The sequence below is a fragment of the Corythoichthys intestinalis genome, chromosome 7 (genome assembly GCF_030265065.1).
Source record: "Corythoichthys intestinalis isolate RoL2023-P3 chromosome 7, ASM3026506v1, whole genome shotgun sequence".
In the NCBI taxonomy this organism is placed as follows: Eukaryota; Metazoa; Chordata; class Actinopteri; order Syngnathiformes; family Syngnathidae; genus Corythoichthys; species Corythoichthys intestinalis.
In genome coordinates, this window is record NC_080401.1 from 60,668,669 (window position 1) to 60,688,740 (window position 20,072).

At 41.4% G+C, this 20,072-nt stretch overlaps 1 protein-coding gene across 1 annotated transcript in view; it reads left to right on the top strand.

The window, feature by feature from the left end:
- The window catches only part of patj (PATJ crumbs cell polarity complex component), a 69,110-nt gene extending 52,521 nt beyond the window's left edge, over positions 1–16,589 (top strand). The window contains exons 28-41 of the mRNA XM_057840763.1: positions 852–1,033; positions 1,103–1,258; positions 1,325–1,405; positions 1,988–2,219; positions 4,834–4,949; positions 5,053–5,136; positions 5,209–5,430; positions 9,048–9,171; positions 9,243–9,274; positions 11,947–12,069; positions 12,138–12,242; positions 13,984–14,084; positions 14,145–14,268; positions 16,181–16,589. Of these exons, the coding sequence (XP_057696746.1) occupies positions 852–1,033; positions 1,103–1,258; positions 1,325–1,405; positions 1,988–2,219; positions 4,834–4,949; positions 5,053–5,136; positions 5,209–5,430; positions 9,048–9,171; positions 9,243–9,274; positions 11,947–12,069; positions 12,138–12,242; positions 13,984–14,084; positions 14,145–14,268; positions 16,181–16,321 (1,823 nt within the window). The 3' untranslated portion in view covers positions 16,322–16,589. The remainder of the gene's footprint in view (positions 1–851; positions 1,034–1,102; positions 1,259–1,324; positions 1,406–1,987; positions 2,220–4,833; positions 4,950–5,052; positions 5,137–5,208; positions 5,431–9,047; positions 9,172–9,242; positions 9,275–11,946; positions 12,070–12,137; positions 12,243–13,983; positions 14,085–14,144; positions 14,269–16,180) is intronic.
- The last annotated feature ends 3,483 nt before the right edge of the window (positions 16,590–20,072 follow it).

The following is a 20,072-nucleotide window of genomic DNA, read 5'->3' on the forward strand; positions in this document are numbered from 1 at the left end:
CAGAAACTGCTTTTTCAGTCTTGTCTGTGTTTTCTGCCTTATACATTTCCAATGGCACCTTCAACACCCACAAAAAAAATGCAGCAGGTCCGAGAACAAAAAGTGGTATTTGCCATGTGACAAAATTTTGCCAGTTACCAAATACCACTTTTGGTTCTCGCTGTCTGTCAAAAAATGACCTTTCACTCCGATTTATTTTCAACTCCCTCGAATAGCCCCAAAATCAACAGGAAGTGACCTGGAATCAACAGGATGTTAACAGGGAGTGACCCAAAATTAAGAGGAAGTGGTGCAAAATATCATAAAGTGACCCATAATCAATTGAAAGTGACAAAAAAACTAAGAAATATAAATAAATAAATAAATAGATAAATAAATAAAACAAATTAACAGGAAGTGACCCAAAATGTACACGAAATGATACAAGAGTACCCCAAAATCGACAGGAAATTACCCAAGATGAAGACGTGACCGCAGTTATACAGAAAATGATGCATAAAATCCCTCAATAATAACAGGAAGTGACCCAAAATCAAGAGGAATTGATCCAAAATGTACAAGAAGCAGCCCAAAATGTACAGAAAGTGATTAAAAGAAAACAGGAAGGGACCCAAAATGTACAGGAAATGATGCCAAAATTCCTCAAAATCAACAGGAAGTGTCCCGAAATCAAGAGGAATTGAATCACGCACAAATAGAATGTACTGGAAATGATGGAAAATTACCCAGAATGTACAGGAAGTGATGCAAAAATGCCCCAAAATCAATAGGAAGTGAGCCAAATTTACAAGAAACGTACTTCCATTTTTCCATCTTGGCTTTCTGGTGGACACGAATGTGCGTGCGCGCAGATCGCTACGGCGACCTGCGGGGGGAGCTGCTACGTGTGGAACTATCCAAGGAAGCGGGCCGCGGACTGGGCCTCAGCCTGGCCGGGAACCCGGAGCGCCGCGGCGTCTTCGTGGCCGGGCTGCGAGCGGGGGGAGCCGCCGCCCTCGACGGACGCCTGCGTGTCGGCGACCGCTTGCTGGAGGTTGGCGGGCGCCCGTCCAGTCCCTCCTCCGTTTGTCCTTGGGTTCACGCGTGAGCGTTTTTTCGGCAGGTCAACGACCGGGTCCTCGAAGGGCAGAGTCACCAGAAGGCCTCGGCCGTCATCGAGAACTCCGCCTCCGAGGTCAAACTCCTCCTACTCAGGCCGTCGCTCTACGGAGACGGTGCCCGGCGGACGACGATCACGCCCGCCCCCCCGCCGCCCGAGGTAACGCGGACACTTCCCGTCGAGCGGGACGCCGTCTGTGACGTCGTGCCTTTTTTTTTCTGTCAGAGCGTTTCTCCGGAGGACGCGTCGGAATGGCCACGCCCGCCGGACGGCGACATGCTCCGCCCCCCCTCGGGCGAAGATACGGTGAGGCTCTTTCGTGTACTTTGGGAGTGTTGGAATTTACTTGGTTCACTCTAGGGTTATGGTTAGGGTTAGGTAGTTTAAAATTTGGTTAAACTTTGGATTCTTTTTTTGTGCTGTGAGACTTGATTTGGGGGCTCAATGACTTCTGTGGTGTTGGAGACTTTTTGCGGTGCTAGAATTTGGGGTTGTTGTTATTTTGATTGACTTTTGGAAGCAGTTGACTTTTGTTATTTTGATAGTTTTTGTTTGAATTTGGGGGACTTTGAAATTTTGGGGTGCTGTCGAGTTGGTTCTTTGACTTTTTGCTGAACTTTTTTGGTCTTTTTGTCGTTTGCCTTTCGGGGTGTTGTCGTTTTGAGAGTGTGAAATCTGGTTGAATTTTGGGTTGTTGGAGAGTTCATTTTGGGTGTAGTCATTTTCATAGTTTGAAATTTGGGGATGTCGAAGTTTTGGGGTGTTGGTGCTTTGACTTTGCCTTTTGTAGTTGAACTCATTGTCTGCCATTGACATCCAATACATTTGAAGGAGAGGGATGAGACATCTACTAGTGGTAAACTCAAACCTGTCCGTGGCTCGGCTTAGGACCCGGAGAGCCACGAGGGCGCGGCCGGCTGCCTCCAGAAGAACGAGAAGGGTGACGAGGACGCGCCGGGACGGCAGGTAACGAGCGCGTCGTCACGGCAACGCTGGAACGGCGCAGGCGTGACTGTCTTTTGTTCGATGGTCACCCAACGGAAGAGCGAGGGGTCACGCGGGGCGTCCGGGGCCGTTTCGCGTGACGACGACAACGACGACAGTGACGACATCAGTAAAGGTAGCCAGCCTCACGCGGTTTCTGGCACTCGCGAGCCTTGCTGAGCAGATAGGGACGTATCGCACTGTAAGGCAATGGGGACGGATGTTACCACATGTCAGCCATTTTGGGTCTGTGCCATTTAATAAATATAACAGGAAATGCCCCATAATCAACAAGAAAAACCCAATACCAAAAAGAAGTGACCCAGAAAATCACAGGAAGGGGCCCATGAATGCCCCAAAGTGCACAAGAAGTCACCCGGGAATACCCAAAAATCAACAGGAAGTGACCAGTGAATGGGAAATGTTCTAATATGAAGTGAAATAAAAATACAAAACATACATGAAAAGATGCCAGAATGCCCCAAAATGTACTGGAAGTGACCCAAATTCCACAGAAAGGGCCCCGTGAATGCCTCATTTTGTACAGGAAGTGACCCGGGAAAGCCCCAAAATCAACAGGAAATGACCAATGAACAGGAAGTGAATGGGACTTGTTCGAAAATCAACAGGAAGTGATCCAAGATATACAGCAAATGATGCCAGAGTATCCCGAAATGTACAGGAAGTGACCCAAAGTGCACAGGAAGTGACCCGTAAAAGCCCCAAAGTGCACAGGAAGTGACCCGGGAATGCCCCAAAATCAAGAAGTAGTGACCAATGAGCAGGATTTGAATGGGAAGTGTCGTAAAATTAACAGGAAGTGATCCAAAATATACAGGAAATGATGCCTTAATGCTCCAAAATGTACAGGAAGTGACCAAAATTCAACAGAAAGGGCCCCGTGAATGCCTCGTTTTGTACAGGAAGTGACCCGGGAAAGCCCCAAAATCAACAGGAAGTGACCAATGAACAGGAAGTGAATGGGACTTGTTCGAAAATCAACAGGAAGTGATCCAAGATATATAGCAAATGATGCTAAAGTATCCCAAATGTTCAGGAAGTGACCCAAATTCAACAGGAAGGGAACCGTAAAAGCCCCAAAGTGCACAGGAAGTGACCCGGGAATGCCCCAAAATCAAGAAGTAGTGACCAATGAGCAGGATTTGAATGGGAAGTGTCCTAAAATTAACAGGAATTGATCCAAAATATACAAGAAATGATGCCTTAATGCCCCAAAATGTACAGGAAGTGACCAAAATTCAACAGGAATTGATGTATGAATGTCCCAAAGTGGACAGGATGTGACCCAGGAATGCCTCCAAATCGGCAGGAAGTGACCAGTGAACAGGAAGTGAATAGGAAGTGACCTAAAATCACCAGGAAGTGACCCAAAAATTCCAGGAAATGATGCCTTAATGACCCAAAATGTACAGGAAGTGACCAAAATGTAACAGGAATTGACCCAGGAATGCCCCCAAATCAACAGGAAGTGACCAATGAATAGGAAGTGAGTCGGAATTGGCTTAAAATCACCAGGAAGTGACACAAAATTTACAAGAAATGTGCCAGAATGCAAACATAAAGTAAATGAGAAGTGTCCTAAAACTAACTGGAAGTGAGCCAAAATTTACAGGAAATGATGCCAGAATGCCCCAAAACGTACCGGAAGTGACCAAAATTCAACAGGAATTGACCTGTGAATGCCCCAAAGTGCACAGGAAGTGACGCAGGAATGCCCCAAAATCAACAGGAAGTGACCAATGAACAGGAAGTGTCTTAAAATTAAAAGGAAGTGATCCAAAATATACAGCAAATGATGACAGAATGCTCCAAAATGTACAGGAAGTGACCAAAATTCAACAGGAATTGACCAATGAATGTCCCCAAATCAACAGGAAGTGACCCAGGAATGCCTCCAAATTGGCAGGAAGTGACCAGTGAACAGGAAGTGAATAGGAAGTGACCTAAAATCACCAGGAAGTGACCCAAAATTTCCAGGAAATGATGCCTTAATGCACCAAAATGTACAGGAAGTGACCAAAATTCAACAGGAATTGACCTGTGAATGCCCCTAAGTGCACAGGAAGTGACGCGGGAATGCCCCAAAATCAACAGGAAGTGACCAATGAACAGGAAGTGTCTTAAAATGAAAAGGAAGTGATCCAAAATATACAGCAAATGATGACAGAATGCTCCAAAATGTACAGGAGGTGACCAAAATTCAACAGGAACTGACCAACGAATGTCCCCCAAATCAACAGGAAGTGACCAATGAACAGGAAGTGCCTTAAAATCACAAGGAGGTGACCCAAAATTGACAAGAAATGTGCCAGAATGCTCCAAAACTTACAGTAAGTGACCAAAATTCATCAGGAAGTGCCTTGGGAATGTCTTCAAATCAACAGGAATTGACCAGTGATCACGAAGTGAATGGGAAGTGTCCTTAAATCAACAGGAAATTACCCAAAATGAATAAGGAAGTGACCTAAAATGCACTCGTTGCCTGCCATTGAAGATGTCCAATTCACTTAAACTGGAAGGACTGGCAATGAACCCTTGTCTTACTGTGTCGTTGCCTGTGCGAGACGTCCAATCCATTCGAACTGCCTCCCAGTCCGAGCAGATCGGATGTCTCGCGCAGTCAATGACGGCCGTAGGAGTCAAATATTTCTATGAGTCCCCTGCTCTAAGATGGCTGCCGGTTTCATATCTAGTCCTTTATCGATTGGATCTCTCTGTTTCCGCGACAGGTAGCCCCGCCACCCGGGAGCCGGCCGTCCTCCCCGGCCGAGAGACCACCTTGGAGATCCGCAAGGGTCGTTCGGGCCTCGGCCTGAGCGTGGTCGGCGGCCGAGACACGCAGCTGGTTCGCTCAAACGCTCGCCCGCCGACGGAAGTCAAATTTGTTTTATGAACTCATTCGCTGCCGGCTAAGTATTAGTTATTTTATGTCTCTGCGACGTCCTCAGCGAGCCGTGGTGATTCTCGAAGTCTACGAAGACGGCGCAGCCGCCAAAGATGGCCGCCTGAGGCCCGGCGATCAAATTCTGGAGGTATGCTCGCTCGCTCGCTCGCCTGCCCGCCAGTGGACGCGAGGATGTGACGAAGGTGACGACGCGGCGCAGGTGAACGGCGTGGATCTCCGGCGGGCGTCTCACCAGGAGGCCATCTCGGCGTTGCGGCGGCCGTCTTCCAAAGCCGTGATGACGGTTCTGCGGGAGCGAGGTCGGCGGCGACGGCGACGCCGGCAAGACTCCGGCTCGCCGATTTCCCGCGTCGACTCGTCGGGGTTGACCCCGCGGCGCGTCGTAGGTCACCGCCCCCTCCAAGCCGTTTCCTGCCGACGGGTACGCTTCCATTTGGATTCTGAACTTATTGTTGTCTGCCATTGACGGCGTGAGACGACCAATCCGTTGAAAGCGGCAATTCGTTCATTCACTGTCCGCCCTTCCGCTTCCAATGGGTTGGATGTCTGTTGTGATGAACTCATTTCAATGACAAGGTAGAAACACAAAAAGAGCTTTTATTGCCCCTGTCAACGTGGGCTCGGGTTGGCAGCCGTGTTGGCAGGGGCGCCGTATGGGGGGGAAAAGTGAGACTGATTCTATGGGCCCATGCCCTGATGGGGGCCCACAAAGAAAATTAGAACATTAGATAATCGTTCGCAAATTGAAATATTTATCATTATAATTTTAATAGGAATAAAACTAAGGGTTTCGTTTTCTTGTTTTGTTTTTGGCAAAAAGTCAACACCCAAAGAGCATATGTATTGCCAGCCACCCCCCCTTAAATCACCTTATTTTCATTCAATGGTTTGGTCCGCCCCTTCCATCGATCAAAACGGGAGCACCGATGCGCACTTACACCAGTCAATGAGTCGAAGCGCCCCGTAGTGCTGAAATGTTTTCAAAAGAAAAATCGGGTTTTCAAAAGAGGAAAGAAAAGAAAGCAAAACAGGAGATGGCTAGAAAAGGCCAACAGGATGTGACAAAGTACTTGACAAAGGAAGGTTGGTGTCTTGTGTCAGTGTAGTGCTGAAAATGAACCAGTTATCTTAGCTCCGAAGCGGGGTACCAGCTCACTCCGTAAGAAATACGGGATTTTCCCGGCCTCAATGCACCTATTCAAAAACATGAATTCCAAATCATGACGGCATTTTTTGGTATACCACAGATGTTGAAAGTTGGTGTGGAAAATTTTTTTTGTTAAATGGGCTTGAATACAGTTTGTCAAGAATTTATTGAATTTAGTTTGTCATTAGTTTGTTAACAAGGGACCTTGCTTCAGAGCTGTAGCCTATAGTGGACATGGTGAGTTTCCAGATGGGGCTAAGCCTACTCCATAATGAAAAACTGTAATTGTTTGCTAGCTAGTGTTTGCTCCACTTTTAGCTTACATTTAATCAGTACAGCAGGCAAATCATTAGCAGTCTCTTAATACTAAAACAGTTGTAGACTGTATACTGTAATACTGTAGTCAAGGGTGTAGGTTTGGTCTTAACATTGGTAGGGATGATATCACAGCATAACCTGCATGTACACTTTTTGCTCAGGATGGGACATTCATTATACCAAACAGATTGGGTGTACGGGGGTCAGGGCTACATTTCTCACCAATATGAACCTACCGTATTTTTCGGACTACAAGTCGCACCTGAGTATAAGTTGATCCAGCCATAAAATGCCCAACGAAGAGAAAAAAAAACATATACAAGTCACACCGGAGTATAAGTCAAATTTTTGGGGGAAATTTACTTGATAAAATCCAACACATAGAACAGACATGTCATCTTGAAAGTGTTGAAATTCGCCCCCCCCCGGCCCAGACGCACCCGAGAACAGCACCAGCCAAAACAATTGCCGCTTGGCCGACGCTGCTCCGCGTGCGCCCGCCGGGAAGGCCGAATCTCGCGCGTCCTCTTATCTTAACCCTTTGTACTGACTCCATGTTTCAAAAGCTTGAAGAACACTCACCGAAAACAGGTTGACAATTTATTCGTCGACAATGGTAAAAACGAGGCAAAAACAGACGACGGAGGGACAATTCTGGATCCAAAACAAGGCTATATGTTTCCGAGCAGAAAAAAAATCTGTGTTATCTCAGTGTCCAGTCTTTTTAAAGTCTTTGCTGAGGCGGGCCTTGTCGAAGGCGTTTCTGGGTGTTGCTTTTGGGCCATCCCCTCTGTGGCCGGTTTTGGGCGGCTTAGGTTCGTGCGCGGATTGGGACACCCGTTATCAACTTTGCTGTCCGGGCTGGTTGTACTTGTTTTAGGACAAAGCGCTTTGTCCTTGGAGTTTGCTGGGAGAGCTGATTGCCAGAGTTGGTGCGTCAATTTTGTGATAAGACGGCATTGTGTATCTCTTCTATTTCTTCTCATTCAACTATGGTGTGCTATATATTTTATATTAGTAGTGTAGTCCTACCGTAAATATGAAAATGATACTATTTCCTGATTAATTATATTACGTGTGTTAGACTAATGCAAACAGTTAGACGGTGCCTACGAAAACCTGTACCATATGTATGTGTTAGACTATATATGTGTTAGGCTAATGCAAACAATTATATGGTGTGTGCGATGACGATATCTTTTCTCCTTCAAAAGGCAATTTAATATAAAAATACAATAGAGAACAACATGCTAAATAAATGTACTGTGTACAGTGCATGAACAACGAAATGTGAATATACTGTCTTACGCTACGGCTCGGTCCTGGCTATCCAGCGAACTCCCAAAAGACAACGCTGGACATCCGTATAATTTGCTGAATCAATTTGGTCCTTGATAACAAACAGGTTCGCATCAACGTAAATAAATGATAATTAGGTACTATTACAGCAATAAGTAACAGGTTAGCATGCGTTCGCTATCATTAGCACATCGTTCAAACAACCACACAACTGGCTCTAAGTGTCCGATCGCGGGTGGAAAACACACAACAACAACTGAAAAGATGATACACGCAGGCGTTGCCTCTGTAGAGATGATTTAAAAGCATAAACAATGAAAGTAGGTTCGCAGCCATCTTTTCTCTCTCGCTAGCTCGCCCACTCACTCACTCAGAGCTACGTAGCTGTCCGTCTTCTTCTGGCGTGTGAGCACTCTTCTTCACGTAAACAAGTGCGAGTGCGCCCTCACGTGGGCGTGAAAGCGCCACAAACTAAATGCATCCATTTCAAGATAAAAAAGTCAATAATACAATTGAACATACACTGCCAAAGGCAGAACGCGAACGTGGCCATAGCTATAAAGAGTTAACTAACAGATAACTATAGCATAAGAACATGCTAACAACTTTCCAAAACCATCAGTGTCACTGCAAAACACCAAAATAACATGTGAAATTATATCATAACGTGTTAATAACTCCACACATAAGTCGCTCCTGAGTCGCACCCCCAGCCAAAATATGAAAAAAACCGCGACTTATAGTCCGAAAAATACGGTAATTAATTGATATACTAAATCAGGGGTGCTCATGACGTTAATCACGATCGACCAGTCAATCACAAAGCTAGTGTGGGTAGCTATGCCCCAAAATATACAGGAAGTGACCTAAAACCAATAGGAAGTGACCTGGAAATACCCAACAATCAACAGGAAATGCCCCAACCCGGAAATCTACAAGTGTCCAATATAACACATTGCGCCGGATTATGAATGAAAAAGGACACTGTGTAAAAAGACATTCTGAAAAAAAATGACGCTTTTTATCTTCATAATAATATGACCTTATTTTACAATTGAAGGGCCATATGTTGGCATTGATTTCAAAATGCAGTTTTTCTTGATTTATTGATGGGCTTCCATACTTGTTGAAATCAACTCCACCGACTAATTAAAAGTCGAAGACGCTAACATCAAAAATTCTCAACTTCCCCCTTTAATGTATTTGAATTCTCTGGTGACAAAGCTCCATTTCTTTTCAATCCTAAATGAAGAAAGCAAATTTTGTGTTTATAGCCGGACGACGACGGCAGAGCAAGAAGTGTCGTGACTCCTCCTTCTGACGTGACGTCACAAGAAGAAGAAGAAGAAGGAGACGACGACCGCAACGACCGTGAAGACGTCACCTCCGAGGACGCGGGTCATTGACGCTTCCGGTTGTTACCAGTTAGCCACCCGCCGGGCTAACGTTGTTTGTCGTCGGATTGACAGGTGTCCATCTTCGCACCGTGCACATCAGCAGGGTAATGTCCACGTCCCAAAATAAATCAAAAATACACTTTAAATGAAAAGGAAAACCTTTTTGATTGTTCACTGTTAGGTTGCCTTCAAAACCTTGTTTTTAAGCCACTTCAGGGTAAATATGATTTAAATCGCCATGATTTATTTTGATTTTTGTTTTTAAAAAGTGGAAAATTATTTTTTTCCCAATTTTATTATTATTTTTTTTATTTTAAACAAGCTAAATAAAACAAAAATAATTTGTAAGAATAGTATTATTAATTTGTTTTTCATTCAAATGGTCTAATTCCTTGTTTTTAAGCCACTTAAGTGTAAATATTTTTTTATTATTCATCTGTAATGATTTATTTTAAATATTAAAAAAAAGGGTTTTTTTCAATTTGGAAAATTAAAAAAAGGTGGAAATTGTTCTTATTTTATTTATTTTATAAATTTTTATTTATATTGTTTAAATTTATAAATTTAAACAATGGTAAAAAAAAAATTTAATTAACAAAATTAAGTTAATGAAAAAATATTTTATAAAAAAAATTTAAACTAATAATTACATATAAATTTATGATATATATATAATATTATATAAGTTAGTTAAATAAGTCCATTATTTAAAAAAAAAAAAAAAAAATTCTTCGTTTTTGTTTGTATTGGTTTGAATACAAACGATTTATTTACAATATTCAAAATTCTGATTTTTTTCAATTTTAAAAATAAAAAGGTGGAAAATGGAAAAAAGACATTTTCTGATTTATTTTAAACCGCTAAAATAAAAAATAAAAAAATATATATTTTTTTTTAAATCATCTGTTTTTCAATGAGTAAAATTAAATATTTAAAAATTAAAAGCGGAAAATTAATAATTAAATATAAATGTATAATATGTGTATAATATTAGACAATATATGCTTATATACATATATAAAAGTTAAATAAGGAAAGATTTATTTTCAATTCAATTAGAAAAATAAAGTTTGAAAATGAAAAAAAATACATTTTCTGATTTATTTTAAACCTGTGAAATTTCTGTTTTAAAAAATGCTTTAAAAAATCTTTTTTTAAATTAACAAAATTAAGCTAATTAAATATATATTTTCAAAAAAATTTAAAGGATGGAAAATTAATAATTATATATATTTATATACATTTAATATGTATAAATTTTATATATATATATATATATATATATATATATATATATATATATATATATATATATATATATATATATATATATATATATATATATATATATATATATGGCGGCACGGTGGCTGAGTGGTTAGCACGTCTGCCTCACAGTTCTGAGATCAAGGGTTCAATCCCGGGCTTCGGCCTTCCTGTGTGGAGTTTGCATGTTCTCCCCGTGCCTGCGTGGGTTTCCTCCGGGGACTCCGGTTTCCTCCCACATCCCAAAAACATGCATGGTAGGCTGATTGAACATTCTAAATTGTCCGTAGGTATGAGTGTGTGCGTGAATGGTTGTATGTCTCCTTGTGCCCTGTGATTGGCTGGCAACCAGTTCAGGGTGTCCCCTGCCTACTGCCCATAGTTCGCTGGGATAGGCTCCAGCACCTCCGCGACCCTCGTGAGGAAGAAGCGGCATGGAAAATGAATGAATGAATATATATATATATATATAATGTGTATGTATATATGTATAGTATTATATAATATATAATTATATACCGTATCGGCCCGAATATAAGACGCCCCTGATTATAAGACGACCCCCTCTTTTTCAAGACTCAAGTTTGAAAAAAGACTTTTTGAACACCAAATTAATTTTTATACAGAAAATAATTACAATTCATCTGAAACAAATGATTATAACAATATATTTGAGAGAAAAAGCATTTTATTTAGCCTCATTGAAATCTTAATATCTGAACATTTAAATATGTCAACTAAAGTGCAATCGTAAATGAATGGCTCCTAGTTTTTGAAATGTAAATAAACCAATCTATTGTAATAAAATTGCAATAACTGCATTAACCATCAAAGTAAACTCTAACTGTAGCTGTAGTCTTGAAACAAATCTGAATAAGGAAAAACATTGCAATAAAATAAGGCAAACTGGTTCAACTTGAGAGTAGCTGAGATCTGTCATAACAGAACATCGCTTCAATGATATCTGGCGTCATCTAGCGTCGTGAATGGGTATAATGTCTAGACCGCCAATATAAGACGACCCCCACTTCTTCAGTCTTATTTTGATGCGAACCGTGCACACACAGTCTTATATTCCTGCCAATACGGGTATGTAAATAGTTGTTTTTTTTCCAATACCTTTTTTGTTTGTTTATGTTTCTATTGGTTTTAAATATAAAAGATTTATTTTCAATATTTAAAATTTTGAGGGTTTTTTTTTTTTCAATTTAAAAAATACATTAAAAAAATAAAGACTAAGTTTTAAACAATTTAAATTACAAAAATATATATATATATATATTTTTTTAATGTATTCATTCATAATGAATAAGTATTTTGATAGTTAATCTCAAAATCAAATCCAAATAATACAAACACAACACAAATCCCTGTTTTCAAGAGTAACATTTTTTTTTTTTTTTTTTTTTTTTTAAACAATTTTTTTTTTCCTTTGGAGAAATAGAATAATGTCAGGAAAAGTTGGGGGAAAAAAATGTACAACGTAACGCCCTGCCTCCCATCCAATCAGGGTGCGGGTGACTCCCTGGGGCTGAGCATCGCAGGGGGGCGGGGCAGCCCTCTGGGGGACGTCCCCGTCTTCATCGCCATGATTCAACATCACGGCGCGGCGGCCAACACGCAACGCCTGAAGGTGGGTTCCGGCGCTCGCCCGCTCTCACCTTCTGCCTGCCTGAGCGAGCCAGTCACGCGTCCCTTCAGGTCGGCGACAGGATCGTCAGCATCGACGGCCGATCCGTGGAGGCCAAGTCGCACGATGAAGTCGTCGACATGTTGAAAGAAACGTCCGGAAACATCCGTCTGCAGGTTGCGCACAAACACAAGCTTTGTGACTGATATTGACAGCAATTTATTTGGAATGGGAGGGTGAATGAACAGTGGTTCACAGGAAGCGAGCCAAAATGTACAGGAAGTGACCCCGGAATATCCCAAAGAAGAAAATATACAAAAAGTGAACCGGGAATGCAATCAATGCCTCCGGAAGTGAGCAAAAACTCACAGGAATTGACCAATGAACAAGGAAGTTACCCAAAAATGCCCCGAAAGCAACAGGAAGTGACCTGAAATCAACAGGAAGTGACCAATGAACAAAGAAGTGACCCAAAAATGCCCAGAAAACATTAGGAAGTGACCCAAAATTCCATGAAACCAAAAAGTGACCAAAAAACAACAGAAAGTGACCTGGAAATTCCCCAAAATCAACAGGAAGTGACCAATGAACAAGGAAGTGACCCAAAAATGCCATGAAATCAATAGAAAGTGACCCAAAATAGACAAGTGACCAATGAACAAGGACTTTGAACCCAACAGGAAGTGACCTGAAATCAAAAGGAAGTAACCTCGAAAGGCCCAGAAAATCAACAGGAAGTGACCAATAAACAAGGAAGTTACCCAAAAATGCCATGAAACCAACAGGATCCAAAGTATACTGGAAATTATGCCAGAATGTCCCAAAATCTACAGGAAGTGACCTGGGAATACCCCAAAATCAATAATAAGTGACCAATGAACAGAAAGTGAATTGGAAGTTCCTAAAATAACTCGGAAGTGGCACAAAATTTACAGGAAATAGTGCCAGAATGCCCCAAAATGTTCAGTAAGTGGAACAACAGGAATTGACCCGTGAATGCCCTCAAGTCAACAGGAATTGACCAATGAACAAGGAAGTGACCCAAAAATGCCATGAAACCAACAGGAAGTAACCCGAAATCAACAAAAAGTGACCAATGACTATGGAAGTGGCCCAAAAATGCCATGAAACTAACAGGAAGTGACCTGAAATCTACAGGAAATTACCTGCAAATGCCCCAAAACTAGCAGGAAGTGACCAATGACCAAGGAAGTGGCCCAAAAATGCCATGAAACCAACAGGAAGTGACGTGAAATCTACAGGAAATTACCTACAAATGCCCCAAAACTAACAGGAAGTGACCAATTAACAAGGAAGTGACACAAAAATGCCCTGAAACCAACAGGAAGTTACCCAAAATCAACAGGAAGTAACATGGAATGGCCGCAAAATCAACAGGAAGTGAGCTGAAATCAACAGGAAGTAACCTGGAAAATCCCCAAAATCAACAGGAAGTGACCAATGAACAAGGAAGTGACCCAAAAATGCCCTGATACCAATAGGAAGTGACCCCAAATCAACAAGAACTGACCAATTAACAAGGAAGTGACCCAAAAATGCCTTGATGCCAACAGAAAGCGACCTGAAATCTACAGGAAATTACCTACAAATGCCCCAAAACCAACAGGAAGTGACCAATGAACAAGGAAGTGACCCAAAATAGTAATAATAATAATAACACATTTTATTCATAACGCACTTGCCCTGAAACCAACAGGAAGTGACCCCAAATCAACAGGAAGTGACCCAAAAATGCCCAGAAACCAACAGGAAGTGATCTGAAGTCAACAGGAAGTGAGATCAATGGGATTGGTTGTCATTTTAGTGAATGAGGAAATCAGTGACCAAGATATTTCATATTTTAACACAATAAATTTCACATTATAATACATCAAAATGTTTGGGTGTGCTCATTAGGTTGTAGGGGACACCAACGTGGCCGCCATTTTGAGTCAGGTGGAGAATTTGTCCAGCAACTCCACTCTTGTCAACGCGGAAAGTGACCGCGCGCATACACGGTGCGTACACGCCGTCACACCGACCCCTTGACACCGCCGCTAACTCCGCCCCACTCGTAGAGGAGCCAATCGGCGTACGATTGTCGTGGAGAAGACCGGCGAGGGCTTTGGCTTCAGCGTTGTCGGAGGGGTCGGGAGCGTGCACGGTGACCTGCCCATCTATGTCAAGACTGTCTTCAACAAGGTCCTCCCCGCTATGCTAAATGTATACGCTAACTTCCTTGAGCAAGTGTCATCTACTTCAGTAGTCCCTACTAAGCTAAAATGCTGAAGTGCGCGTTTGTTCATGTCTCATCCACGTCAGAGTTCGACAAGGTTCTCCCGACCATGCTAGGCTAACATGCTAATGTATGTTTTTGTCACCTACATCAAGACTATCTTTAGCAAGGACCTCCGAGCCATACATTAACATGCTCATATACTGTTTGTGTTTCATCTGCTTCTATACTTTGACCATGCTAAGCTAACGTGCTGATACAGACCATCAAGACCGTCTTCACCAAGGCCTTCATAGCCATACAAAGCTAACATGTGAAGTTGTGTATTTGTTTGTGTGTGTACCAACAAGGTCCTCCTAACCATGCTAAGCTAGCATGCTACTCTGTATATGTGTGTCATGTATATCCAGTCCATTGTCAACAAGACCCTCCTAGCCATGCTAAGCTAATGTGTATTTGTGTTTGACTCCTATATCAAGACTACGTCTTCCATAAGGCATACAAAGCTAACATGCTAAGTTGTGTATTTGTGTGTGTGCCAACATAATTCTCCTAGTTATGCTAAGCTAACGTGCTATTGTGTGTTTGTGTGTCATCTGCTACAGCCAGTCCATTGTCAACATCCTCCTAGCTATGCTAAGCTAACGCACTAATGTGCTTTTATGCGTCATGTATGTCCAGTCCATTGTCAACAATATCATCCTACCCATGCTAAGCTAACATGCGAATGTATACTTGCATGCGACACATAAATCAAGACTGCCTTCAGCAAGGTCCTAGCCATGCTGAGCTAACGTGCTAATGAGTATTTGTGTGTGACTCCTATATCAACAGTCTTCAACAAGGCCTTAGGCATACAAAGCTAATACGCTAAATTGTTTGTTTGTTTGTGTCAACAACCTCCTAGCTATGCTTGGCTAGCGTGCTGTTGTGAGTTTGTGTGTGTTATCTACTACATCCAGTCCAATGTCAACAATGTCCTCCTAGTCTTGCGATGCTAACATTCTAATGTGTGTGTTTGTTTTTGCCAAAAACATCCTCCTGGCTATGCTAAGCTAACGCGCTAATGTACGCTTATGTGTCATGCATGTCCAGTCCATTGTCAACAACCTCCTCCTAGCTATGCTAAGCTAGCGTGCTTTTGTGTGTTTGTGTATGTCATCTACTACATCCAGTCCATTGTCAACAATATCTTCCTAGCCATGCTAAGCTAACGTGCTAATGTGTAAGTGTGTGTGACTCTTATATCAAAAACGTTTTCAACAAGGCCTTCCTTGGCATACAAAGCTAACATGCTAATTTGTGTATTTGTTTGTGTCAACAACCTTCTAGCTATGCTTAGCTAGCGTGCTGTTGTGAGTTTGTGTGTGTCATCTACTACATCCAGTCCATTGTCAACAATGTCCTCCTAGCCTTGTGATGCTAACATTCTAATGTGTGTGTTTGTGTTTGCCAAAAACATCCTCCTGGCTATGCTAAGCTAACGCGCTAATGTACAATTATGTGTCATGCATATCCAGTCCATTGTCAACAATATTTTCCTAGCCATGCTAAGATAACGCGGGAATGTGTATTTGTATGCAACACATATATCAACACTGTCTTCAGCAAGGTCCTAGCCTTGCTAAGCTAGCGTGCTAATGTGTAATTGTGTGCGACCCTTATATCAAAAAAGTATTCAACAAGGCCTTCTTAGGCATACAAAGCTAACATGCTAATTTGTGTATTTGTTTGTGTTAAAACCTCATAGCGATGCTAAGCTAACGTGCTACTGTGAATTTGTGTCCGTCATCTACTACATCCAGTCCATTGTCAACAAAGTCCTCCTAGCCTTGCGACGCTAACATTGTGTGTGTGTTTTTGTGTGTGCGTGTCTAGGACGCGGCCGACGGCTTTCCAAAACGCGGCGAGCAAGTGTTGTCGGTGAATGGAGAAAGTCTGGAAGGGGTCACGCACCAGCAGGCCGTGGCCATCTTGAAGAAACACACGGGAAGTGTCACACTTGAGCTACTGTCCTAACACATGACCGCACGCCAGTAGATTGCACATACAAAACGAGCAGCAAACCTCACTATTGCACAATTGTTAGCTCACGGTTAGCCATATATCGCTAATAATGACACTGTCAATCTCAAGATGTCATCACACCGATGTTCCTAGGTCTTTATATAATAGTAAATCAAGTTGTGACATATTCTACTTTGTATAGTTTTTATTTTGTATTAATATTTGTTTTTTGAACACAAAATATACAAATTGTAAGGACACAACAGAGAAAATAAAGCCAGGAAATTGAATGTGTGTGTAGTGTCTTTGTTGTTGAATCGTTAAAAAAATATATGTTTGGCCGCCCTCTACTGGGAAGGAGTGGAAGGACATCTTGGTTCCAATTGGACCAATTGCTCTTACCGGGGTGAGTTATGCTGCTGGGTTGCGGTGACGGCGAAGTGACTACGGCGTCAATGAGCATTCGATAGTTCTGCGGTGAGGGAACTCGTTGCTCTGTAATTCACCGCCAAGCCACCAGAGGGGTGTGGCGTTATGTTTGAACGGTTTTGGGGCATGCTTGTTGACCTACTCTAGTCTAGTTTAACGGAGAAAAAATGAACAATGCAAGATGGAATGCTTGAATGTGGCTCTTCAGCTCATCAACATTAAATAAATGTTGATCATACAAATGTTGAGGCGCAAGTGACGCAGAAGACTGTTTCGAAGCGGTCTGCCGCTCACAGAGTTCTAGCCTTGGGTGGAAACCGGGAAGCTGTGGCGGCTAGCTTCAAACTGGCGTCGAGCACTGTGGGGCGCCATTTGTAAAGCAGATCATGCAACATTATAAATGTTCAATGTATTTCCGAAATGTAAATGGTATGAATATCCTAAATATTTCTATGAAATTTATATTCGAAATATTTATTTGAAATCTGAATTTTATATTTATATCCTAAATGTTAAATCTAAATACTAAATTTTAAATGTTATATCTGGGAACGGTTCCCTGAACCGCATGCCAAATGACGGCCATGTATGTCGATTCTATTGATGCCAATGTACTTGGACTCAATTGACGCCTATGTAAGTCGATGCCATTGACGGCCATGAATGTCCCAATTTTTTCCCCATTTTCAGTGGCAAAAAAAAAATACAATGTCCCCAAATCAACAGGAAATGACCAGATATCAATAGCACGTGTTCCCCGAACATTTGTGTGGTATGTACGTCCTTAATATTTATCTGGAATTTATATTCGAAATATTTATTTGAAATCTGAATTTTATATTTATATCCTAAATGTTAACTCTAAATACTAAATTTTAAATGTTATATCTGGAAACGGTTCCCTGAACCGTATGCCAAATGACAGCCATGTATGTCGATTCTATTGATGCCAATATACTTGGACTCAATTGACGCCTATGTAAGTCGATGCCATTGACAGCCATGGATGTCCAAATTTTTTTCCCATTTTCAGTGGCATAAAAAAACAATCTCCCCAAATCAACAGGAAATGACCAGATATCAATAGCACATGTTCCCTGAACTTTCCCCGTTTCCATTGACGCTTATGGAGGGTGCTGCCTTTGACGGCCATGGACGTCCAAATTTCCCATTCATTTCTAATGGCATTTACTTTGTCGAATGCCATTGACTGGCATGTTTGTTATTGATAGCCCTGGGCGGCGCCAAGATCTGTATCTACCTACAGCAAAGACCCAGAGTCATTTCTCCAGTTTCTAGTTATGATACTGTCCCACCAAATTATTTTTCAACAAGAAAAAATTTTGACGCCCAGTCCATTTTAAAAAAGTAGCTTGTCTTTATTGAACGCTTCATTGAGTGAGTCCACTCAAACCCGCTCAAGCTGCTCACTTACACACAATGAGTTGCCACAGCAACTGTTTACCAAGTTAAACGATGATTGACACATGTGGCGTTTTGAAGTTCGTGTCTCTGGCAAGATCCAACCTTAACTGTCAGTCAATAAGCAACTCCGGTGCACTGCCTGACCAAGAAAAGCGTCAGGAGCGAGACTAATGGATTGGGACAGCTCTATAAAATACCGTCATTTTCGCACTATAAGGCACACCTGACTATAAGCCGCCACCCACCAAATTTGACACCAAAACGACATTTGCTCATAGATAAGCCGCACTGGACTATAAGCCGCAGCCGTATTAACTGTATTATGGGACATTTACATCAAAAGATATTCACCGGTAATACTTTATTTGACAGCGGTATCACACTACTGTCATAAGACCAAATGAACCACCATTTGCAGCCAATTGGTTCAAAGCTTCATTGCTTCAAGAAGCTTCATTTGGCCATCACTGCTCCCTTGGGGGAGACAGTCCACTTCTGCTGCCACCTGCTGTCAATACTGTTGTTGTCCAACATTCCTCCTAGCATGCATTGCAGCGCTACAGATGTAAATAACAATCAAAATTCATGTTCTGTGCTAATTATTTCTTCAGTTACTCTTCTAGTCGCATCATGTATTGCTAATGATGGTATTTGGTAACACTTTATTTGACAGTGGCGCCATAAGACTGTCATTAGACAATCAAAATTATGATATGACACTGTCATGAGCGTTAATAAATGCCTATAACAGATGTCATTTAGTGTTATCTGGCAAATTATTTCAGTTTTGAATGGATGTAAAAGAGCCGAGCTGGACATAAATCGAGTTTGTGACATAATCTGCCGGTTGACACTTAATGACATCTGTCATAAGCATTCAGTAACGCCCATGATAGTGTCATGTCATAATTAAAACTGTTATGACGCCGCTGTCAAATAAAGTGTTACCTGTAAACCCAAATAAAACAACAAATAAGCCACATTGGACTATAAGCCACATGATTCAAAATGAAGGAAAAAAGTAGCGGCTTATAGTCCAAAAATTATGCTACTGCATTTCTTTTTAACTGAAAAAAAAATCCGCGATGGACTGCGGGTGCAAAGTTTGAAGCACAAAGTAGTGAGGGATAACTGTACATCCATCTTCTTCCGTAACATATTGAGTAAGGGCGCACAAGTAAAACAATACTTAAGTTTGCCTCCTCCCCACAAAAATTTTTTTTTTTAATTATTCTGGCTCCGTGATTGGTGACCTTCATGTCAGGGAGTTCCGGCAAGAAATTCTAGCCACTTTCACACCTGCTTGTAGTTTTGAATTTGTGGAAGATTCCATATGGGACCCCCCAAAAAAGCAACTTCCTGTTTCCTGTTTTTCTTTTCAGCAACCGTCTTTCTGTCACACCGGTGTCACAAAAATCCGCTTCAAATGGTTCGGTAAAAAATTTTTGTGAAAATGTGGACGGAGGCGTTCCTCTTCTTGCTGCTGCTCTTCAGGTATTTGTTATATTTTGAAGAATGCTAGCTTGTTTCTTTCAAATTTGGGAAGAGGTTCTATTTCAAACATATCGTCAATAGTCGTCAAAAAAGTGTCGCTGCCTTTTTTTGTTTTTGTGAGTTTTTCAAAAATATAGACCTCATTTCTTTTGGGGGGGGGTAAGAATCTATGAGGTTCTTTTCTCAACATTTATATACTGTATACATATTTCAATGAATTTTCCAAATATATGTTTTCTTTATAGTATAAAAAAAAGTGTCGCTTCCTTTTTTTTATTCTTTTTTTTTAAAATACTTTTTCAATACTTCAAAAATATAGACCATATTATTTTTGGCGTAAGAACCTTTAAGCTTTAAATTTTTTTTCAACATTAAAAATGTCCATATGAAATTCAATTTAAAGATATATATTTTT